This window comes from Rhinolophus sinicus, chromosome 3 (assembly GCF_057876585.1).
Source record: "Rhinolophus sinicus isolate RSI-liver-muscle chromosome 3, RSI-T2T, whole genome shotgun sequence".
In the NCBI taxonomy this organism is placed as follows: Eukaryota; Metazoa; Chordata; class Mammalia; order Chiroptera; family Rhinolophidae; genus Rhinolophus; species Rhinolophus sinicus.
In genome coordinates, this window is record NC_142503.1 from 178845051 (window position 1) to 178868784 (window position 23734).

Here is a 23734-nt window from a genome sequence, read left to right on the forward strand (position 1 = left end):
AGGGCCCCTTGTGGAAGACGCTTGTCATGTAACTTGTGAGGCGAGACCCTGTAGGGATGGGGTGTGGGGACAGAACCAGGAGTGCAGTTTCCAGGCTCTTGCCCTCACATGGAAAGGTGCTCACTCGGGTAGTAAATGGCCATCAACTATGATTGGATGGCCATCAGCTGTGGCTAGTTGGCTGTCAGCTGTAACCAGTGAGCCATTGGCCACTAATATAACTGCTGTGGCTACACTGGCAAAAAAAAATGGGGGCTAGCAAGAAGATGGTGGCTGAGCTAGCAAGTGGCGGAGTGTGGCTTGCGGATTGCAGAGAGGCAGATTGCAGCTAGCAAATGGGGAGTCGATCGGTTGGCAGAAAAGCGGACCACAGATCGCATGTCGTGTGAATCCAGCCTACAGTGAGACTATAGTGGTATGACTCCCCTACCTATGGCTCCGTGGGTGTTCTTTTTTGGCCTCATCGTGTCCTGTGTTTTTATGTGGGGAGCAGGACCAGAGACCCCGCATGACACCTTGCATGACAATTGCTTACTGAGAACTCTACAAAGGTGCCCATGGCAAGGCCAGTGAGTAACATTACAAGGCTAGTAACACTGTAACAGCCATTTGTAGCATCTTTTACAGTCTGCTAGGGGCATTTTTTAAAATTTAATTTAAGTTTATCATAAGTTTCAGTTGTACGAAACAGCAATATAAAGATTATAGACATTTACACCCCTCACAAAGTGACAATCCCACCAAGTCTACTACCCCTCTGACACTGTACATACCGTGTTTCCCTGAAACTAAGACCTCACTGGACCATCATCTCTAATGCGTCTTTTGGAGCAAAAATTAATATAAGACCTGATCTTATTTTAATAACATAAAAACATAAGACCAGGTCTATAACATAATATAAAATAATATAATATACTGTAATATAATATAATATAATATATAATACCGGGTATACTATAGTATAATATAATATAATACCAGGTCTTATAATAATTTTTGCTCTAAAAGACGCATTAGAGCTGATGGTATGGCTAGGTCTTATTTTCGGGGAAATACAGTAGTTATTATAACACCATTGACTATATTCCCTATGTTGTACTTTACATCCCACAACTACCTATCACTCTCTATCTATCTATCTGTCTATCTATCTATCTATCTATCTATCTATCTATCTATCATCTATCTATCTATCTATCTAATTATAGTTGACATTCAATATTGTTTTATATTAGTTTCAGGTGTATAGCACAGTAATTAGGCATTTATATAATCTATGAAGTGATCCTCCCAATAAGTCCAGTACCCATCTGACACCCTACATAGTCTTTACAACATTATTGATTATATTCCCCATCTCTGTGACTATTTTGTGACTACCAATTTGTACTTTCTAATCCCTTCACCTTCTCCCCCAACCCCCTTCCCATTTAGCAACCATCAGTTTTGTTTCTGTATCTATGAGTTGCTAGGTGCATTTTTAATCCATGCTATTATTTGCTTCTCAAAACAGCCTTGAGGGGTGGGCAGGGAACATTTTATCATTCTCCACGTACAGATAGAGATAATGAGGGACATAGCGCTCAAGTGAGATGTCCAAGGCCACAGACATACTAAGTGGTCAAGCCAGATATCAAATCCTGGTTGGTTTGAATCCAAGTACAGTGCTCATTTAATCATCATCATTATTATTAGTAGTAGCAGTAGTATTAGTATTACTATTTCTCCATTCTGGACTCTAACCTGATGACCTTCTTGAATCAAGATTCAAAGCCAATCTTGAGCTTTTGAAAGACTCTCAACATGAGAGGCATCTATTCTCTAAAGAGAGCACCTTGCCAAGAGGCATAGATGATGAGTAAACTTTTAGAACATCAGTTTCAGAGTCTCCCCAGTGGCTTCAGCTGGACCACAGCCTTTTCTCTTTGATAGTCAGGAAAGAATCGTGCCCTGGGGCCACTTCAGCCCCTTCCCACCCCAAGGCTTGCTGGACTGCAAGGGCAGTGAGATAGGCTCACGTAAGACAGGGTGGGCAGCTGCTTTCAGGCAAAAACCAGAAAGAAATCCCAGTCTCATGCTTTATTTTGGTTTAAAAATCAAGTCGGGTGATAATGGAAACTCTTTCCTTGCTCTCCTCTTCTCTCTGCCTGTGTTGACAGTAGACCGACTTGCTAATTCTGGCTAGGGTTTTTCCCTCCCTGGGCTGTTTTTCTCTTTTATCTTCATCAATTGAAGAGAGCTGTTCTGCCTTTCAAACTGTCGGAAGCTATCTGGGGTTTTGTGTATTTTTTTTCTTTCTTTCACATAATTCTGTGGGTCTTTTCCCAGATATATATTTTATCTCAAATTAACTTCTAACTTAAGTTTCCGCCCATGTGACTTCCAGCCTGAGTTACAGAAACCACAAGAGAGAGAGAGAGAGAGCACGAGAGCCCCAAAGCCAGCGACATGTCCCAGTGGGGAGCAGTGCTTCTGCACCCCAGTGTGAGGAGGACGCAGGGGTCAGAGGTGGCTGCAGGGCGGGCAGAGGAAGGACCTGACGAGGGGAGTGGGCTAGTAGTCAGGGAGCAGTCAGGAAGGGAGGCCAGCTGCTGACAAGATAGCCCAGAAGCATCTGGAGCTGTGTGGAAAGCCCGGAAGACTGCAGCCATGCCTCACAGCTCTGACAGCAGTGACTCCAGCTTCAGCCGCTCTCCTCCCCCTGGCAAACAGGTAGAGTACTTCTTTCCCTCCCTTCTACCTTCTGATTCTCCTGTGGGGGTGGCAAGAAGAGGGGCAGGCTTCCTCGTCCTGCCCAGGGAGCTGAGGAGCAAGGAAGAGGCTGGTGGCATGAGCACTCTGTTAGACTTAAGACGCGGTATTTGCAATCGAGCTGAGCGTATCAGCAGAGACCCTCATCCATCTGCCCATTCTGCCAAAGTTCCTTTTCCTCTTCGTTCCCCGATGGCACCCATTGCCTCCGCCTCACCTGGATTCCCACCCCAGGAAGCTTTCTAGGAAGCCAAGAGGAGAATAAGCATCAAAGAACTGTGGTCTCACAGAGGAAAGGCTCTACCTTTCTCCAAGGCAGTAAAAAGTGGGAGGAGGAGTGTCACAGGGGGCTGAAGGCGCAAGACCCGAAGGCTGGCCATGTAGTTTCCCCGGAGACAGCCATCGGGGCAAGAGAGAAAGGGGCTCCGGGAAAGTAAACGAGGGGAAAAAAACAAGATAAAAGGAGGAGGAACCCGGGCAGCCCAGAAGAATCTATCTTGTTTCCCGGGGCACTGTCCCTGTTGCTAGCACAGCCAGCAGAGAGGGATGCTGGAGCTGCGACCAACACCTCTTTCCCCTATGGCTTCTGGACAGGAGGAAAGAAATAAATCAGGAGACATGTGGAGACTGGGAGACATTCAATAGTATCTCAGCTCAGCTCTGGGGAAACCGGAGAGATTGAAGTACAGATTCTGGGAGCGTTTGGCATGCAGACTGAATTCCAAGTCAAAAGTTTCCAGCTTGAGGGTCGCCAGAAAATGAGGCACCCTGCCTGCCTCACAGCTTCTGGGGCTTTCTCTACACCAGGCTGCTTGACATCCCTCCCTACAGGAAGGTTTCTTTCTCACCTAATACATCAATGGATTAAAATTTCATCTCCAACTTTGTGGCTTAAAAGCCACATTCTCTCCTTAGCACAGATATCCAAGAGGGCTTTCAAAATGCTGCAGCCAAAATAAAAATACAGAAACGTATACTAGGTATAACATCGGCCATGAACAGCTCACGGAGGAGAGGCAGGTTAGAAAAGTAACTAGTGGAGACCTCTAGAGGGCAAACCATCTAGTCCTCTGCTCAAGATGGTATCAGAGGGGCTCAGACTGTCTGGAAGTCCACTCTTCTTAGGAAGGAAATTACTCATGGCTTCTATGGTAACCTGATCCCCATGCCCCTTAGAGGAACAGCACTTCCTTCCTATCTAACCCAATGCCCTCCTACTGCAATGGCCTGGAAGTGTTGAGCACATTAGTGAGATATGCTTGGTGAGCACAGAGTCTTGCCCTAGGAACTGTGCACCTCTAGCCTGTGGGGATGTGAGAGGGAACAGGGCAGGAGTTGCAGAAGGGCTTTCCTCAGACTCCTGTATTTGTCCTGCAGCACTGGGGGGGGAAAGCTGGGGCTAACCTCTCTGCCCACGTCGAGGACAGGCCCATCTGTGGGGCATACTTAGAGAACACCCAAAGGTCTTCTTGTCCTCTTAAGCCAGATCATCTTCACAACTAAAGCTGTTCTTGGCCTCTAGTTTATACCAGGCATTGTGCTCAGGGCCATGAGGAATGTCAAGGTCACTGAGCATCATGAAAGGAATGCAGGCAAAGAAGAGACAGATCTGGGATGGGGACTTCAGCCCAGGACTGCAGCAGAAGGCTCATGGGGTACAGGCCAGTGAGATTTGGGGATGGGGCTTGGAAAGGCATCAGACTTAGCACTGGAAGATGTCACTCCCAGATCTCTCTGAGCTCTTGGGCAAGCTCTTTGAGCCTCAGTTTCCTCACATATAAGATGGAAATAATAATATCGACTTCACAGAATGGGGGAAATAAACAAGAACACCTCTGAAAAAGCACTTGTATACAAGCTGGCATGGAGTAGCTGTTCAGGTTTTTTGCAAGTTTTGGAAAAAAAAAAATACAAAAAGGTTCTAGGCCAAAAAGTGAGAGAGTGAGGGTGGAGCAGCCCTGAAGAGGAGGAGAGGTGATAAAACACACTTCATCGCCTTAACCATTTTTTTCCAAATACAGCTCTATTGAGGCCTCAAGGTCTTTGCCCTCTTCCTGTAACTTTTGGCCAAAAAAGTTATAGAGACCCAAGGGAGCATAACAGAGTGTGGGGAAGAGTTCTTGTCTGGGTTCAGCTTTTTGTAAATAGGGGATGGGCAAATGAAAAGACGAAGCAATGGAAGGATGGGCAGATGGACACCAAATACCATGAGAGCCTGTTTTAGCTCAGAAGAGAGGAGCAGATGTGCCTAATTCTCATCACTCTGCTTCCCAGGACTCCTCTGATGATGTGAGAAAAGTTCAGAGAAGGGAGAAGAATCGCATCGCCGCCCAGAAGAGCCGACAGAGGCAGACACAGAAAGCCGACACCCTGCACTTGGTGAGTGTTCAGAACTTTCTTTATCCTCCTGAGTGTTAGGCTTTGCTCCTTCCCACCCCACGGATGCTTCGACCATAGTTTTGAATCTGCCTGCCTGGGGATGTGGATATGGGGAGAGTAAGTGGAGGGGGGAGGGTTGTGGGGTGAGGTGGGAGGGGATGCTCTCCTATGTGTGTTTTGAGAAGATGCTGGCAGGGAATTAGCCAGAAGGCCGAAAGAGAAAGGGTCCCTTCTTCCTGCCCCCGGAAAGGGGACGAGGGGTAAATGAGTTGGGTGTGGGAAGCCCAGAGACTGAGTGGAAGGCAGAAGCACCTGCTCAGAGACAGGGTACCCAGAGAGAGCTAATCCCTCATGAGCCTAGAGAGCAGAAGGCAGGACTGTCTTTGGGAGGAATTTAGAAGGTGTGAAGGGCTTTGGGAGAGCCCAGCATCCCACTACGCTAGGATCCTATGTAGTCCCGTCCTCTGCCAGATGGGCAGCCGCCCTGGGCCTTGCACTTGGGGCAAGGAGGTCCAGAGGGTGCTGCACCTTTCTCCTCTTTCTTGAACATCATTAAGGTTTTATTTCAAAATTTCTATTTTTAATGATATCCTAAGGGGGTCTGTGGAAGATGGGGTTTCAAGTGCACTTATCTGGGATGGTCACCATCCTGGTTGAGTTGTCACTAGTCTCAAACTTTCTAGAGAAGGCTCTGACCCCTGGCTTGAGCCGGGACCCTGGGCAATGCTGCACCGCAATCCTACCAGCAGCCCAAGGCCTGGTTGGTGTTTCTAAATTCTGGCCGTGTGCTTCTACGAGCAGTGCTCCCTCCCTGTCCCACATCTTACCTCTCTTCACTCTGCCCCTTATTCAACCAACTCTCAGTTCACTGGCTCCTTCATCTTCCATCCCCTCATCCCTCCCTCTCGCAACACTGCCTTCCTGCCCTTCCTCCTGAACGGTTCCCAAACCTGCAGCGTTCTAGTAATTCACTTCAATGGTAAAAAGGGCAATTGGCATAAAAAATGAATACGCTTGTTTTTATTTGAAAGATTAGCATGGCCATCAGCCAGTGAGAATAGTTGTTTTAATCTTATCAAGAAAAAGTCTCAGTATGGTATCAGATGGGTACTAGACTGGGGGGATCTCTTCATAAGGTGCGAAAATGTCTAATCACTATGCTGTACACCTGAAACTAATGGGATATTGTTTGTCAACTGTAATTTAAAAAAGGAATTAAAAAAAATTAAGATGTAGTTTTAGGGAAAAAAAAGGTGCTTCTTTAAGCTTTGTAAGGAAGCAGAGAGCAAGCTGCACCAACATCTCTGATTGGATGCTTGTGTTTTATTTGAAATGAATTCAGCATATCGTCCGTTGCATACTAACATAGTTTTAAGTTCATAAGCATTTGTTGTATTGAACAAAAAAAGAATGAACAGCAAGTCTGTTCTTTCTGGTAACTGTGATCAGCCATCTGAATGTTAAGTTGTCAGTGGCCTGCGACTTACACATTCTCCATGATTTCATTACGGCTTAGGGTCTCACAACACTGCAATTCACTATTTTAAGCTTGAAAGTCTATGATCACTCGCTTTGTCTCTATCAGAGTCTGATTCTGTTCAATATTCTTTAGAGCAAGGTAGAAAACAAACAAATAAAAATTAGAAAGGATAAAGCCTTTTTTTTTACTATGCAAGTAGATAATGTTCTGAGCCCAGAAAACTGCTATAAGCTTTATAAGTCTGAATATATGTATACACACACACACACACACACACACACATATATGTATACATATTTTTGTTTGTTTGTTTGTTTTAAATGTGGAAACTAAGTATAGCTCAGCAGCTCTGCAGTTGGAAGGGCAGGGTTTCAATCGTAGCTCTGCAACTTGCTATCCATGAGACCGACCTTAGAGACATTCTTAACCTCCCTTAGACTCAGTTTCTGAATCTATAAAATGAGAAATGTCAGTAAGTACCTTATAGAGATAGTGCATATAAAGAGTTCAACACAATGCCTGGTGTCTAACAAATATTCAAAAACTTTAAGTACAATAAGTGTAATATTAATAATAGTTATTATTGTAAGAAGCAAAATGAATAACCACAAACTCTCAGGGCTGAAAGATTTCTTAAAGGCTGGAAAGTTCAGACACATTTTTGATGCTTCAGACTCTTCTATAATTCCTCCACCCCCAGAAATCGTCCCCAACTTATGCCTGGTCACTTCTAATGACAGAGAGCTTTCTGTCTCCTAACATGAGCAAAGGAGACGCCCCTATCTTGAGCTGCACCACTGTCTCCCTGTACATTTACCCCACGGGTCTTCATTCAAACCTTTGGGGACATATCAGTGAAGGTGGTAAGCATGTTCCTTTGCTGTGGTGAGGGTTTCAACTCTGACTCAGCTGTATCTCTCTATAAGAGTTGGAACCAAAAGTTAAGCCCATCTGATCATACTAGTCATGACTAGATTGGGATAATCTCTGGGGCTTGAAGACCACGGACCCCCAGGCATATAGTCACCATGTCCATACCCACACTCCCGGCTTCCGTCTCTAGAATGTTCCCATCTTCTCCACACCTGGACACAAAATCCTCTCCACTCCTTTCTTTTGAGCACCACCGAGTTCATCTTTGCCCAATGACTAGGTCACATCAGAGTTTACACAGCAAGCCTGGGCTTGCAGCCAATCAATGCAACTTAGGTTTCTTGACTTGGGGTAGAAGCTTTTGGCAGCAACATATCAATCTTCCACCATCAGACGGTTTGGTTGTGGTCTGAAATGTTCATTTCCTCCCAGAAAGTAATCACCCGTCTTCTCCATCCATTCGCCTCTTAATTATGTTTGTAATTCAGGTAGAAAATCTTCTGGTTTACCACCAACATTCTTAGGGCTGAGTGCTTGGTTTGCCCTTGACTCCTTTTCATGCTTGGCTCCCCATGCTGAGGTTCTGGAACCATTCTCTGGCCCTCAGACATAGGCATTGGACTCATCTACCAAATACTTTAAGACCACGGTTCAGAAGCTACTGAGTGTACAGGATCAAATAAGGACCATGGTTCTTTTGTATTAGCGTGCTAGCCTCATAAATGCTAGGGTAACGTTGTTTTCTTGATTTCAACTTTGTCACTATTATTTCTCTTAAAACACCAAAAGAATCACCTTGTTTCTCCAGTGAGATTGTGGGATACTTGCTCTTTCACATAAATGGTTTACACCAAAACACTCTACATCGAGTGCTTTTACGACACTAGAGTAGAGAAAGACCCTCTTTCAATGATTGCGTTTAATCTCATGCCAATGTTATAACATCTGGGCACTGACTACCCCTCACATAAACTGCATCAGGTGCTTCTTTTCATAATATCAGCAAACAGTCCACATTCTGTTTTCATTTTCTTTTGGTTGGGTATCTCACACAGCACCCATCACACACACACACACACACACACACACACACACATATATGTATACATATTTTTGTTTGTTTGTTTGTTTTAAATGTGGAAACTAAGTATAGCTCAGCAGCTCTGCAGTTGGAAGGGCAGGGTTTCAGTCGTAGCTCTGCAACTTGCTATCCATGAGACCGACCTTAGAGACATTCTTAACCTCCCTTAGACTCAGTTTCTGAATCTATAAAATGAGATGTAGTAAAGGCATTGATTAAAAAGGAGAAAGGTACATCTTGACCAGTTCATTTTCAAAAGATATAAGTAGCTAATAAGTGCATCCAAGATAATCAGCTGAAAACCTATTAAAAATAATAAGAGAATCCAGTGAGTTTTCAAGGTTAACACAAAAAGTAATGACTTTCCTGTGTAAACCATAACCAATTAGAAAATTTAATAGGAGGAAAGGTTCCATTTATAATACCAACAACAGCAAACAGAAGGAAGAAATAAATTTAACAAAAAACATGCAGTGCTTAATTTAAAAAATTGTAAGTGATTTAAAAAACACTCAAATAAATGAAAAGATATACCTTATATAAAGATAGCAATTTCATTAAATTAATCTAAAATTTAATTCAACGCGTTCCCAATAAAAATCCCATGGGACTTTCAGGGATTTGGAGGAGAACTAGATTAGCTATTCTAAGTTCCCAGTGAAAAATAACCATGTGATGGTTATTTCCAGAAAAATTCTAAAGAAGGAGAGTAAATAGAGAAAATTAGCTGAACAAGATATTAAAGTGAATTACAAACATAGAAATAAAAACAATATGGAAAAGATAGAACATTGGGCAGAATAGAATACAGAAATAAACCCAAAAGCAAACTCAAATTTGAGACCCAAATATACATGTCGATTCCTAAGACACAATTTCAAATGCAAAATGTCTAGGATGACATTTCAAACCAGTCAGTGAAAACTGAATTATTTAATAAACAGAGTTGGGACAACTGGCTAGCCATTTGGGGGGAGGGGCAAAGCTAGTTTCTTTATTTCTTATACAACACACACACAGATTAAATGTAAAAAAAAATTTAAAAGAAAGAAAGAAAGAAAACTAAAGAAACTTGGAAAAAACGTGCATTAAAAATTTATCTTGGAGTGGAGTCTTTTCCAAATAAACTATAAAACCTTGAAACCATAAAGGGAAAGATTGATATACATTACCTTTGTAAAAAATGAAATTTTTTATATAGCTTAAAATACTAGATGCAAGATCCAAGGCAAATGACAGACTGGGAAATATATCGACAACATATGACCAAAAAAGGGCATATTTCTTAGTATGTGAGATATCTCATAAATAAGAAAGTGATTAACAATACAAAGAAAAATGAGTGATGATTATGAATAGGCTTTTTACAGGAAGAGAAAAATAAATGGCAAATAAATATGGAAAAGATACTAGATCTCACTTAGTGAAATGACAATGAAAGCAACATGAGAGTCCCCTGCCAGATTGGCAACGACGAAAATGTTGTTAATACACAACGTTGCCAAAGCAATGGAGAATCAAGTATAACTACACACTACCAGTAAGGATATAAGTCAATACAGTAAAGGGCAATTTTACCATGTCCATTCAATTTATAAGTGCACATACCCTGTAACTTGGCAATTTTATATCTAGGAGTCTATTTATAAACAAACCCACAGGTTACACAATTATGGACAGATAAAGATAAGCTTTGCTGCATTGTTTGTCATAGCAAAGACTGGAAACAAGCTAAATACCCATCAGTAAGGGATTAATTACATTATGGTTTGCTCGTTCAGTGGAATGCCATGGAGTTGTTAAAATAACGGGTTACATCTGAATGTGCTAATCTGAAAAGATTACCAAACTTCTATACTCTTAACTGAACAAAGGTGTGAATGTGCTACATAGTTTGCTCCCATATGTGTTTTTACAAAAATCTGCATGTGTGTAGGTGTATAAAATTAAAATTTTTCAAATGGGTTTCCCAAAAAAACTGTTAATGGCATTTATTTCTGAAAAGTAAGATGAAAGGTATAAAGCAAAAGAGAGATACTTTGCATTTTTAACCTTTTTTATATAGAGTGGATGTTTCTATCATCTGTTTTCATTTTTATAACATAAATCTTTAAATTCTCAACATTGATCATTACTGCCTATGCATCAGGATGATTTCTTTTCTAATTTTGATTTCAAACATTGAATAATCTTCCACTGTGACATTTTATCTCTTGAACATCCTGCATAAATATCTCAGTCCTTTGGGAGAACCAACTGTCTGTTGGAATTTGCGAGGAATCCTAATGTCTACAGTACTAGAGAAGCCACTATAAAGGATGGCAAATCAGTCTCATTTGTGTGCCCATCCTGGTTGATTGTAGTGGCTCTCTGGTGCCTTGTAGTAGGAAGGGTCTGATTCAGTGTCCCAAGTCAGTGGGAAAGAGTTGAGATCAACTGAGACGCTCTGTTCACGAAAAAGTAGAGGAGATGGTAGGCAGACAGTAATATGAGGCCAGGGCTGTGCTGTTGGCAAGTCAGATCTGGCCTGGAGGATGGAACTGGATGCAGAGTAGAGTAACAGGACCAACTCTGAAAGCTGGAACTTTAGGTACTCCCTTAGGTGGGACAGGTGCCTGCCTGTGGCAGGCTCCTGAAGGAGTCTCACATTAATTAAAAAAAAAGAGAAAGGTTTACGGGTTCCAGGGCATATCTTTAAAGCCATGTATCACGAGTGTAAATTATGCATGAAATGAAGTTTTAAACTGATGCTGTAAGGTGTTTCAAATGGAGGAAAATTGAGTAATGGAGGAAAAGCTCAGCAAAGATGTTCACCTCCGGGACCTCCTTAGACACTATTATTCTTGGTCTTCTGGGGAGTCCTGGAAGAGAAGTCTGCTTATGGTCCTTTTTCACTCACAGAGCTTTTTTTTTTTCTCTCTCGTGGAAACCATGACATAAGGTTTATTGGCATAGAGAAGTTATAGGTAAAAACAAAAATGAAAACTAAACAATAACAACAAAACCACACAGAAGCAACATTCTGGCTAGTTCTACCCTTAAAAAGTTCAGTGTAAAATCAGTGAACCATCTGTGGAAAAGAGACATTTCTCTTGGCCTTTATTGCTGTGAACTTTTTATTAAAAACCTGTGAATTGAACATATGACTATGGACCAGGCACTGTGTGCTAAGTGCTCTACTGGCTGTATCTCATTTAATCTGTACAAAAACCTTATTTTATAAGTCCTGTATTAAGTTGAGTAACCTGTCCAAGGTCACACAGCTTGTAAGTAGGTCTGTCTGACTTCAGAATCCATCTTCTTAACCACTAAACTACACTGCCTCTTTCCTCAGACTCTCATGACGATGGAGTCATCTTCCATAACCTGTATCCTCCTTGAGTCTCTTCCTGAATTCATTTTTTTGTTCTTTAAGCAACATCCTCCAAAATTCACACTTTCCTCCTCCATCATTAGGCCTGGTCAAGAAAGAAAAGATGTTTCTATGTAATATATCAATATATCCATTGAAACATTTTTTTCAAAGAAAGCTATATAGCAATAAATATTAACATCTTATGTGTGAATACTCTTTGGCACAGCCATTCCACTTACAAGAATTTGAAGAAAAAATGATGCACAAAGATGCTCAATTCATCATTATTTGTGAACAGTAAACATTTTACCAATCCTATAAAATTGTACAGATGCCCGACAATAAGGGATTAAGCATATTATGAGATATTCATACACTAGAATTTTATGCTGGCACTAAAAATGACAATAAGATCTGTATTTATCAACATAGAAAGATGTCAATGACATAGCATTGAGTGAAAAAAGCAAATTACAAAGAGTATTCAGAGCATAATCCTGTTAATGTAAAATTTGTGGCTTTGAGGCATATTTGCATGCATAAAAAGATTTCTGGAAAGATATTCTCCAAAATGCTGACAGTGGTTATTTCTGAGTGGCTGAGGTTTGAGTAGCTTACTTTACTCCTAGTACTTTCCTGTAATTTTTATTTTATTATGGTGAATGTATACTGTTTTCTCAATCAGAATAAAAAATTAGACTATTTTACTTTGGGAAGGAAAAGCATGTCAAGGCCATCTCCCACCTCTACCTGCTTGTCCCACTGAAGGTGGGTCAGTGTGGGAGGCATATTTGAAAGGAGGCCAGTTCCACACCCATCTTGACTTCATAAAGACCTTCTGTCCAAATGGGATTACAGGTGCCAGGTCACAAGATGACGGCAGCCCATTCAGCAGACGTCTTCATGAAGCTGTCCTCAGCAGCACCCAGACTTCTTTCTCTTGAAAAGAATGGGGGAGTCTCACTAAAGAGCCTGTGCCTTAGCGTTTTGGGGTTTTTCTTAGTCTCCTCTGTAGGACTCATTCTGGCTCTGTGCTTCCTAGGAGGCATAGATAGGTTCCACAGCACAAAGTCCCCTTCAGATTGTGGGATATCTATAGAGGGTCCTGTGCTGGGTCCACATGGTGGCTAGTGGAGTGAGTGACAATAATTATGGTCACACTCCCTCATGTATAGAATCACAGAATTAAAAGGAAACTCAGAGATGCTTCAGGCCAACCCGCTGCATTACCGATGAGGACACTGATATCTTTCTCATGGACACCCAAGAACCCAAACCTCTTGCCTGCCCACCCTTTGCTTTTGTTTTGTGCCACATTGTTAACCGGGACTTTGCTATGCAGCTCGTGTTGCTCTCACGTGTCCTTTTGCAAAGAATAAACCAAGAAGTAGACCATTAACCAGAACGTGTGAATTGTGGAGACGCTCTCATCAACAGAACCCAAGCAAGAGACCAGAGAAAGAAAGTCCAAGGTTGAGAGGGGCTGAAGTTTAAATGTTTCTTTATTTAGAAAGGTCTTGGGGCTGCCGGTTAGCTCAATTGGTTAGAGCTCTGCTCTTAACAACAAGGTTGCCGGTTCGATCCCCATATGGGCCACTTTGAGCTGAGCCCTCCACAACTAGATTGAAGCAACTACTTGACTTGGAGCTGATGGGTCCTGGGAAAACACACTAAAAATTTAATAAAAAAAAAAGGAAAAAATAAAAATAAAAACAGTAACTGTAATCCAAAATTAAAAGGACAGTGACCTATTGGGGAAAATATTGGCATCAAATGAAATAAATGCAGATTTAATATTTATACTATAGAAAAAAAAACATTCTTTTTTAAGAAAAAACATCAAGACTCCAATAGATAAGTGGGCAAAGGCTATGAACATAAAGCTTATGTAACATTCTTCCTACCCCCATTTCCTAACCCCATTTTCTATTCTGACTGTAAAAACAATACATACTAAGGGTTTCTGAACCTTGGTACTATTGACATTTTGAGTCAGATAATTCTTTGTTGTGTGTGTGTGTGTGTGTGTGTGTGTGTGTGTGTGTGTGTGTGTAGGGTGGGGGGATTTTGGTGTGCATCGGAAATTGTAACATCTACCCACTGGATGCCTGTAGCACCATCTCACCCCTCACCCCGAGCTGTGACAACCAAAAATATTTCCAAACATTGCCCAATATTGCCTGAGGGGGCAAAATTGCCCCTGGTGAGAATGCTGTACTAGGGAACAGACACATAGAAAGTTCTTCCTTCTTAGTAACTGATAACTTCTAACATTAAAATAAAATTAAGAAACCCTTCAAAAAACCAGTTGGCAACATAAATTATTTAAAATTATAACACCTAACTGCCAATGAGGTTGTAGTGAAATGGACATATGCATTTACTGCTGATGATGTACGCCCTACATAACCCTTTGACAGTAATACTTACCGTGCATTGGAGGACTGATTGTGCCCTGTGCCCCAGTGATCTCACTCCTAGGAGCTTATCCTGGCAAATATTTCAACAAAAACCAACAACTAGATGTTCACTGCAGCATGATTGATAATAACAACATTTTGATAACAACCAAAATGTCTAACATTAGGAAACCATTTTAAGTTAATTGTGGATCATTCATTTGATGGTGTAGCCATTAAAATTATAATTATGGTGATTATGTAAGTATGACAAAATTATGACAGAAAGGAAAATAGAAATTGTAGATGTACTATGATTGAGATTTTATAAAAATAGGTATTTTTACGTTTGTGGAAAAGGACAAGATGGCAACATATACAAATGAAAACAGTCATGCTAGAGGACTGGGATCACCGTCATGCATAATTTAAAAAAAATACCTTTAACATAGTTATACTGTGTATGTTTTATTTAAATACACAAGAAAATGGTCAAATAGAGAACTGAGTGAAGTCTGGAGCAAATTGAGGATGAGAACATTGGATGTCGCTGAGCTAGAGTTTGGGAGTCCGGTTTTGGTAGGGGATCTTATCATTTATCCTTCAAATGGGAAGACTTTTGAGAGTGAAAAGGGGCACTAGTAAAAATTATGCCAAGACACTAGTTGTGAACTGGGATTGTCCCAGTAAACATCTGGTCACCTTAGGTTTAGAGGAACCAAGAAGGGCGCCTAAGGAAAATTCAAGAGTAGTGATACAGTTCAGAGCCAAGCAGAGAGTACTAGAGTCCTAGGGCCTGCAATTCCCGAACCTGAGGACCCTGTAACTAAAATATTTTTTGGGTACTCAGCTGGCACAAGAATATGCCTTATTGCTAAGGGGGTGGAGTGGTTCAGAAAATTATGAAAGCAAAGGCCATATTCCTAGTACTAGAGCTAATGTCAACAGACATGATTCATTCTGCTGTACAAGTATATAATCGCTTCCTCTGTGCTAGGCACAGTGTGTTCTCGGCGCTGAGAATACAGCAGGAACAAGACAGACTAAGTCCCTGATTTCATGGACCCGACATTCAGTTGGAAGTCCGACTGGAAAATAAACAGACAAATAAATGAACACACTAATCCCACAAAGTAAGAGTGCTTTGAAGAAAATCAAAGAGTGCAACGTTGAAAGTGACTACGGGATGGGAATAGGAAGAATGATCAGGGACGGCCTGTCTAAGGCCCTGACATTGAGAACAATGAGTCAAAGAAGAAGGGACTGGGAATATCTGGGGAAAAGGTATTTTCAACAGAGTCTTGAGGCCAAACTGAGTGTAGCCAGTCAAGCGTCAGAAAGATTCTTTGTGGGGCTGCGGACAGTGAGGGAGTGAGAAGTTGCTCAGGAATAAAGGTGATTGTGTTCTAGGAACCAGGAACCAGATGAAGGCCAACAAAACTAATTCAAATCCTGGCTGGGGGATATATCTGAACCTAAATTCTGACCTACAAAATGGGAAGCAATAGCCTTCACTGGGCTGTTTGAGGGTTAAATGAGAGAGCAAATGCAAAAACAAAGCAGTATTGTATTTTTTGTTTGTTTTGCATTGGGGAGAAGGTTGTATTTATTCATTTGTTTAATGCAGAGAGTCTGGCATTTTCCTATATATTAATTAGATGAAGATATTGGATGTATCTTCATATATAAAAACATATGGCCTTCTTTCCAGTTGTTTATAAAAGTTTAAGAACACTATTTCATTTGGTTTTTCACTGCAGCTGGTCAGGTCTCCCTCATTTGGTATGGGCGGGGAAGGTCAAGTGCGGGGAAGGTCAAGTCCGAGCTAGGGTAATTGCATACAGAGTTCTTAAGGTAGTGAGTGTCATTCTGCCACTCCCACCCCTTTGCTTCGTTTTGGGGAACAAAAGTGTTGCCAAGCAGGGGCTTGACCCGAACTTTTTTAGAAAGATAAATCTTAGACTCATTTGTAACTATCCTAGAGTTACAAAGCAGAAGCTTTTCAAGTACTTAAAGGGTGGTTAAACACTCCTGGGAAGTTTCATGGACATCATACGTTTACTCAGGAGACTCTTTATTTGCAGGTCTCAGATTTTAGTAAATGATTACAGATTCCAAGTTGGCAGTCAAGCAACATGATTTTATTAACCCCTTACTGTGTGCCAGGCACGGTCCTAGTCACTAAGGACAGAATGACGACGCCAGTGATAGTCCCTACCTTCATGGAGCCCAACAATCCGTAACTAGTTTGATAAAGTTATAATTAATGAGATTCGAATAGGTGCCCTACCTCTTGTATTTCCATCTGAAAAATGAACGCTTCTGGACTACTTGCAATTGTTTTCACCAAATATAATGTAATAGTAATATTAAGGCACTTTGTCTTAAATAGGCAGTAACTTTTAGAAAAAATTTTGACTTAGAAAAATGTTCTTCCACCTCTTTCAAGCTCTTTGTGTTGTATATTTATACTATATATTATAAAATAAAATACATTTAATAAAATAAAAATATTAAATATATACCTATATAATAAAATAAACGTAGTAACATTAAACCTTGTATATATTTATATTTTTATATTATTTTTTAAAGAAGAATCAGCGATGGACATGATTCTCAAGCTACTTGCTCACTTACCTCACCTGGGAAGTATTTTTTAAAATCTTGATGCCTGAGACCCACTCCAGAACAATTAAATTGGAATATTTCAGGGGTGAAGTCCATGCATTAAGATTTTTTTAAAGCTCTTCAGGTAAATGCAGTGTGCAGGCAGGGTTGAGACTTGGGGAGCAGTGACATGTGAAGCCTGTCAGGAATGTGTGGCAGACTGTGTGGGGTGTGTGTGTGTGTGGGGGGCAATTATGTGGCTATACACTCACTCTGTCCCAGAGGCCTGGCAGCTTCAAACAAACAAACAAACAAAAATAATTCAAACCTTTTGTGCTGAATTATTAGTGGTTTGTTTTTCAGAATTAGGCTGTAATGATAAGCTTCCTAATTAGAAGGATCAGTCAGGATGGCATTCAGCTACAAGCAATAGAAAACGATCAGACAGTGGCATCGATATGTCACAGTTTATTTTTCTCACATAACAAGAAGTTCAGAAGCAGATAGACCCAGTGTAGTGCGAGGATAGTATCAAAGAACCAAGCTCCTTGTCTGTGTCTCTCTGTGCCGTCATCCTCAGTATGTGACTCGTATCCTCAAAGCTGCAAGATGGCTGCTGAACCTCCAGGTGACAGAGGGGGGCCTTTGTCCTGGTGAGGCTTTGCCTTTTCCGTTGGGAAGGGAAGCTCCACCCCTCAGATACTTCTGCTTATATCTCATTGGTCAAAATCTGTCACATGGTTACCCCTAGCGCGAAGGGAAGTTGGGTAGTTGAACAATTCTTTTCCCAGCTTCTCTGGAGGAAAATAAGGGGAAGGAGTTTGGGATAGATGCTGAGTGAGGTCACCTATAGAGTGTTTCTCACAGATGACATCAATGTCATAGTATTGAAAGCCAAAGACTAAGTGACAGGACTCAAGACAGGGTCCTGAGGGCATGGCTCATGTAGCTAAGCATCCACTGATGATGAGAGCATTGATGGTCCTAGAGCTTCAGCTTTAGGGCATGAAAGTGAAGATTTCTCCAGAATCAGACATGTACATTATTCAGAGCAAAGACTAGTGGTTTAATAATTTTTCTCTCCTCTCCTCATCAGGTGAGAGGCGGGAGTTGGGGCTAATTTACCCAGGACTAGTTGGGGAGGTAGGCATAAATCCCACTGTGGCTTGGGCAATGGCCTATCTCTCAGTTCACCGAGTTCTCCAGGAATGGTAGGCTCTACCCTAGATATGCATTTAATGTACAGGGGTTAGTAACTGCTGGAGATTGAACCTATAACTGGTTGTGAGGGATATATGTGTCACACACTGTTTTTGTATTTAAGTGTGGGTGAGAGCTAAAAGGTCACCAACCTACCAATAAATGACTACATGTTCTGTTGAAAAAAACACATGGACTATTTTCACCTTTCTGGAAATTGTGATTAGAAAATTCAAGGAGAAGATCAAGGCACTAAACCAGAGCTGGCAGGAAGGACCAAGCCTGCTCAGAATGCCTGGAGAGTCCCTGCCAGAGCCTTGGGTGAAAGCCTGTCCTTGGCCTTGGTCCCAGCTGGCTTCCCTGAGAATAAGGGACCTGCCTGGGGATTCCCCATCATTCAAGAGCTCTTTGAGTGACCCCCTCCTTGGCCCCTCCAGTAGGGAATTCCCCAGAATGTTCCCACACCCCCATGAAGCCTCCTCCTTAGCCACCCCCAAGCTGCTTGTACCTCATGATAGGAATGGTATCAAGTAACCCACAGATGAGGGTGAATTGTGAATGTTAGCATCAGGATTTGCGCGAGGTAGGAAAAGAGGGAAGATGAAATTGGAAAGCCAACAGGGCTAAGACCTCACTGGAGATAATTATCAAATGTCATAAGATTTAAACAGACTTCAAAGGCAAGAGAGGATGGTGGGCCCAGACTCTGCAGCCGGACTGCCTGAATTCAGTACTGGTGCTGCAACTTACAAGCTGTGTGACCTTGAACAATCTACTTCTCTGTACCTTTGGTTTTCCTCTTTTGCAAAATTTGCATAATAATACTATCTGCCATATAGGATTGTTACAAAGATTAAATATAATGATAACTGTAATGTATTTAAAAGAGTTATTTGCACATGGTAGCATTCAATAAATGTTAGTTACCATTAATCCAACCTCCATTATTCTTTTAAAAATTTGGTTTCTAGTAATCTTTCTCATATACGTTGAGTCTACACCCTGCTGTCCCCAGTGCACGCAAGAGCAGGCACACGCGCACACACACACACACACACACACACACACACACACACACACACACACTCCTTCCCAACAGGTAAAGGTTAGAGGTTCTAGTTTGCTAAGACTCAGGTAGTCAATTTGGAATCTGAAATATTCAAGAATTGAAGAGGGCTTGGAAATCTTTTAATCCTGTGGCTTTCAACATTTAGCGCACATTAGAATCCCCTGGGGAGCCTCTAACAACCAATGCCCAGGCTGCACCCCCCACCCCCCAATTAAATCAGAATCAAGCATCAGTATTGTTAAAGGTCCCCAGGAGGTCCCACTGATCCAGTGTGTGCCCAAAGTTGATAATCGCTGTTTTGGTCCAGTCTTCCTGTTTTAAAGTGAAACAATGGCTCAGAAAGGGTGGGTCACCCGACCAGAACCAGGACCCAGGGCCCCTGTCCCCGGTTACCACTGATGGAGCCCACTGTTATCATGTAGTTCAGACCTCGCTCTGCATCTGGAAGAAGTTAGCCTGGAGTTAGCCCTCTAGCAGAGTTGCTGGATAGGAGATTCCCTCAGACTCGGCAGGAGGCAGATGACCAACCCTGTGATTGGAAGAGTGTGACTGACTCAGGGATCTTGTACTGTGTTGTATTTAAGGATCCCCCAAACCGAGACCCAGTTTTCTCCTGGGTGACGAAGGGCAGCCAAGGACTTCTTAGTGATCCCTGGAGATCTTTCGTCACTGGAGTCGCCAGTCTCTCAGGAGCAGCTGCTGAGTATGTTAGAAAGAGCCCAGAGCTGAGCAGGGGGAAGTCCCATGCCAGCCTTGTTGTGCCCCTATGTGGTTACGGGGCTTTGGATCAATCACTCACTCAAAGTTTCTGAGCCCATGAGAAACTAAGTGTCTTGAAGTAAATCCTATAGCCCTTTCTCCTGGTAGCTGCTACCACCAGCCTGTAGTCATTTGGATTGGGGGTTGGGGGGTTGGTATAGTAGGCTTGTCCCGGAGTCTCAGTTGTCCTCATCTGTAAAGTGGGGATATTTATAGCAGCTGGCCTTCCATATCCACCTCAGAGCATTATTGTAAGGAGCCTAAAGGACCTAAATAAATTCCAAAAAGTAGAGAGCAGGTTACACGGAAGCCCAAACACAGGCCCAGCCTCCCCTACTGTAGCAGAAGGCATGAGTGTTAGAAGTCAAAATTTACTTCCCCAAATATTCCTTTCCTCTTCCCTCTCACTGAATTCTATGTTTCCAGCACCCATTAGGAAGTCAGGGGATGTGATCATTGTACCTCTGGATAAACAGCTGCTCCCATGGCCGCCTTTGCCAGGTGCTCCTGTGTGAGCCCTTTCCAGGGCATGACTGCCCCAGGGAGGGTCAGGGTGGACCTAGCAATGGGAGGTGGGGATGTGGAGGGAGTAGGCTCCAGATTGGCTACTTCCTCCCACAAGGGAAGTTAAACTCTTCCTTTTGTAAGTGTCTGGCTGGCTGCATGGTCCCTGGGCTGGCAATGCTGGTTTCTCTGGGGCCCTAGCAGGAAGCAGTCTTGCTTCCCAAAGCAAAGACAAGTTTCTTGTCACAGGTGGTGGTTTTCTGGTTAGAGGCAGCCGTGGTTATGAACCCCCTCCTGGAGCTCTGGGGTCTGCAAGCCAGGCGGCAGGGAGAGGGAGGTGAGAAAACTAGAGAGCTCAGCCAAACTTGATTAGGGAGGAAGAATCTGCTGGTACTTCCCGAAAGCTAGGCCTGCCTCTAGGCGGGGAGAAAGTCAGAGCGGTTCGTCCCTGTGCCCGCCTACCCCGCCCCTCCCTTCTGCCTCGGGGTTTGCCCAGGCTGCTCAGAGCACAGAATTTACAGTAAATGTTGTCACCAGTGGAAACTCTCAGAGGGGGCGAGGAAAAGGGCTAGAGGAAGGGGCCAGGACTCCCGGCCCCCAGTTCCCGTCTTACCAACACCCCCCAGTCTCATGTGTTGCTTTATCTTACCTTTCGGTAAAGAGGGGATGCCCTCCCTCTGGGATGTGCCCGTAAACAACCAAATGGTAAGACAAAGGAGCCAGCCCCACCCGGCAAAAAAAGCAGCCCGTGCCTGTGATCCACCATTATGGCTCTTGGTATCTGACACCTCCACCACCCTTCCATCCTATTTTAGAGATGAGGGTTTCCTTTGTACTGACCTAGGCACATTTTCTAGCTGAAAGCCACACACAGGAAATGCCAGGCTGAGGCTGAGCATGCTCAAATCTGCCTTTGATAAACGGATGGAAGTTGGCTTGATGGCTAAGAGCACAGTCTAAGCTCCTTTACCACTTAACCGGACACGTGAGTTAAGGCAATTGGCAATGTAACTAGCTCTCTCATTAGTCTGCTGCTCATGCTTCCAGTGGATTATGTAAGGCAAATTTTAAATGTCAAGGTATTTCACATTTCCTCACTTCCCATCATAATTGTGAGTCAACTTTTAGTTCAGCAGTTGATATTATCAGCCAATCAATAAACATTTTGAGTTCATACGCTGTGTCAGGCACTTAATAAGTGCTTGAATAATTAAAACAATTTTAATATCATATTTAACTAATGTTTTCAAACTTGTCTGATCATTAGAATAACCTATGGCACTTGTTAAAAATTCGGATTCCCAGAATTCACCCCACATCTCAAACCTCTCGAGTTTAAATCTCTAGATTTGAGGAAGGGCCTGAAACTACATTTTTTTAATAAGTCCTTGAATTAATTCTAATGACATGGTAAGTTTGGGAAATGCTGACCTACATCAAACAGAACTAGAACAATAAGACCTGGACTCCAAATAATCAGGATTCTTTTTAAACTTAAATGTAATTTTTTTTGCATTTCCAGTGCCATTTTCCCTTCCGCTGTGGCAACCAATGACTAGCAGGAAAGGTCTGTTTGACTGAGTCAAGGAATGTGAACCTTAAAAGTACATTGGAAATCCAATTCCCCTGGGTTTTCTGAAGGTGAAATTGTTCCTAGTAAATACTAATTCCGGAGTGTAACCGTTGATTAATTAATGATATGATCTGTAATCAGTACTCCTTACCTGACTTGTCCTGATTGGCGTGTATCTGATGGGTTCTCCTAAGCAACAGGGGCAAAGTGTTTCTGGAAAAGAGGAAGCACAGGTTCTTGGGACACACCCAGAATGCTGTACAACAGGTTCTTGGGTGAGCAGAGCAGAGTGGAATCAAACACTGACCATTTACTATTTAAGACCCCAAGTGTCCAGAATCTGTGTGACACAGACATGGATTCCATTTGTAAGACTAAATGCAAACACTTGGAAAACACATAGTATAACAGCGTGGAAGAATAAAATCAGTATGAGATGTTCTCGTAAACTCTTTTCCATTTTTTCAGGCTCTGGCCTGGCACACCCTGTTTCCCTTGACATACACTTGCCACTCTCCACCCATTTACACACTCTCAGAGACCTATGTACATACATGCACAAAGGAGCACGCTAATACATATTCACACATGAGTTCATTCACACATACACCTCTGTTAGTTGGGACCATCGGAAACGGCCATGCTTGTAGATTAAGACAGAAAAATGTCAGCAATTTCTTATGGCTCAACCTAGTATGTATGCGTACAACTGCACCGCTATACACATGCTTGTGCAAATGCACTCATACAGCACATACAAATACGCACATGTGCACACAGGGTCCCTGGTGGCCTGCACCCTGACTGCTAGAGACAAGTCTAATCTGGACTGCCCCTGCTACCCCCTCCGCAACCTCGGGGCCTGCCTTGACATTAATCTCCAATGCCAATCCCTCCCCCTCACAGGAGAGTGAAGACCTGGAGAAACAGAACGCAGCTCTGCGCAAGGAGATCAAGCAGCTCACAGAGGAGATGAAGTACTTCACGTCGGTGCTCAGCAGCCACGAGCCCCTGTGCTCGGTGCTGGCTACCAGCACGTCTTCGCCCCCCGAGGTGGTGTACAGCACCCACGCTTTCCACCAGCCTCACGTCAGCTCCCCGCGCTTCCAGCCCTGACCTTTTCCAGAGCTGGGGAAGAGCAGAGCCCCAGCTACTCCAGCAGGCCTTGGGAGGCGCACACAGACAGTAGCCAGGCTGCTTTTGTCCCTCAGAGCCCTCTGTCTACCTGGAGACATGGACACAGAGGCCTGGACAAGGACCGAGCACAAACCGGACTGTCGCAGCTGGAAGTGTGTGAGGCCTCCCAGCAGGGCGGCAGCCCAGCAGCATGTGCTGCACCCCCCATGGGTTGTACTAAACATAACGTTCAAGACCCACAGCACAGAGAGAGAAGGGCAAGCAAGGATTATTTTTCTAAATAAATGTCTTAAAAGAAACCAATTGGGTAAGGCAGTTGTCCCTTGAAGCCTTAAATTCTGTGGGGCTGGGGCTTTCTTTTGTTCTTGGCCTCAGGAGCCCTTCAAACTCTGGAGACTTTGCTATTATCTCTCCTTTTCCGTGGTTTGTTCATCTACTTGGAAAGCTGGGATTTTCAAACACTCTTCAATGCTCCCTCTTGGTTGGCGTCTTCTTGATTGTCCTCCCCAAATCACCTCACCGTGACCTCCCTCCTTCCATCCTCACTGCCTCATGCTTTCT

General features: G+C 42.9%; 1 protein-coding gene across 1 annotated transcript; it reads left to right on the top strand.

Annotated features, from left to right (window-relative positions):
• The first annotated feature begins 2280 nt into the window (after window positions 1-2280).
• Window positions 2281-23472, top strand: BATF (basic leucine zipper ATF-like transcription factor). Its single transcript, XM_019733293.3, has 3 exons — window positions 2281-2715; window positions 5029-5133; window positions 22943-23472. Exons 1-3 carry the CDS (start codon window positions 2653-2655, stop codon window positions 23150-23152), a joined length of 378 nt encoding a protein of 125 aa, XP_019588852.1. The 5' UTR covers window positions 2281-2652; the 3' UTR covers window positions 23153-23472.
• Window positions 23473-23734: the final 262 nt, after the last annotated feature.

Bases quoted from the DNA above. Each gene is read 5' to 3' on its own strand.
- BATF (XM_019733293.3), top strand. From the start codon at position 2,653: ATGCCTCACAGCTCTGACAGCAGTGACTCCAGCTTCAGCCGCTCTCCT. The intron at 2,716-5,028 runs GTAGAGTACTTC...TCTGCTTCCCAG, and splicing joins CTCCTCCCCCTGGCAAACAG to GACTCCTCTGATGATGTGAG. The intron at 5,134-22,942 runs GTGAGTGTTCAG...TCCCCCTCACAG, and splicing joins AAGCCGACACCCTGCACTTG to GAGAGTGAAGACCTGGAGAA.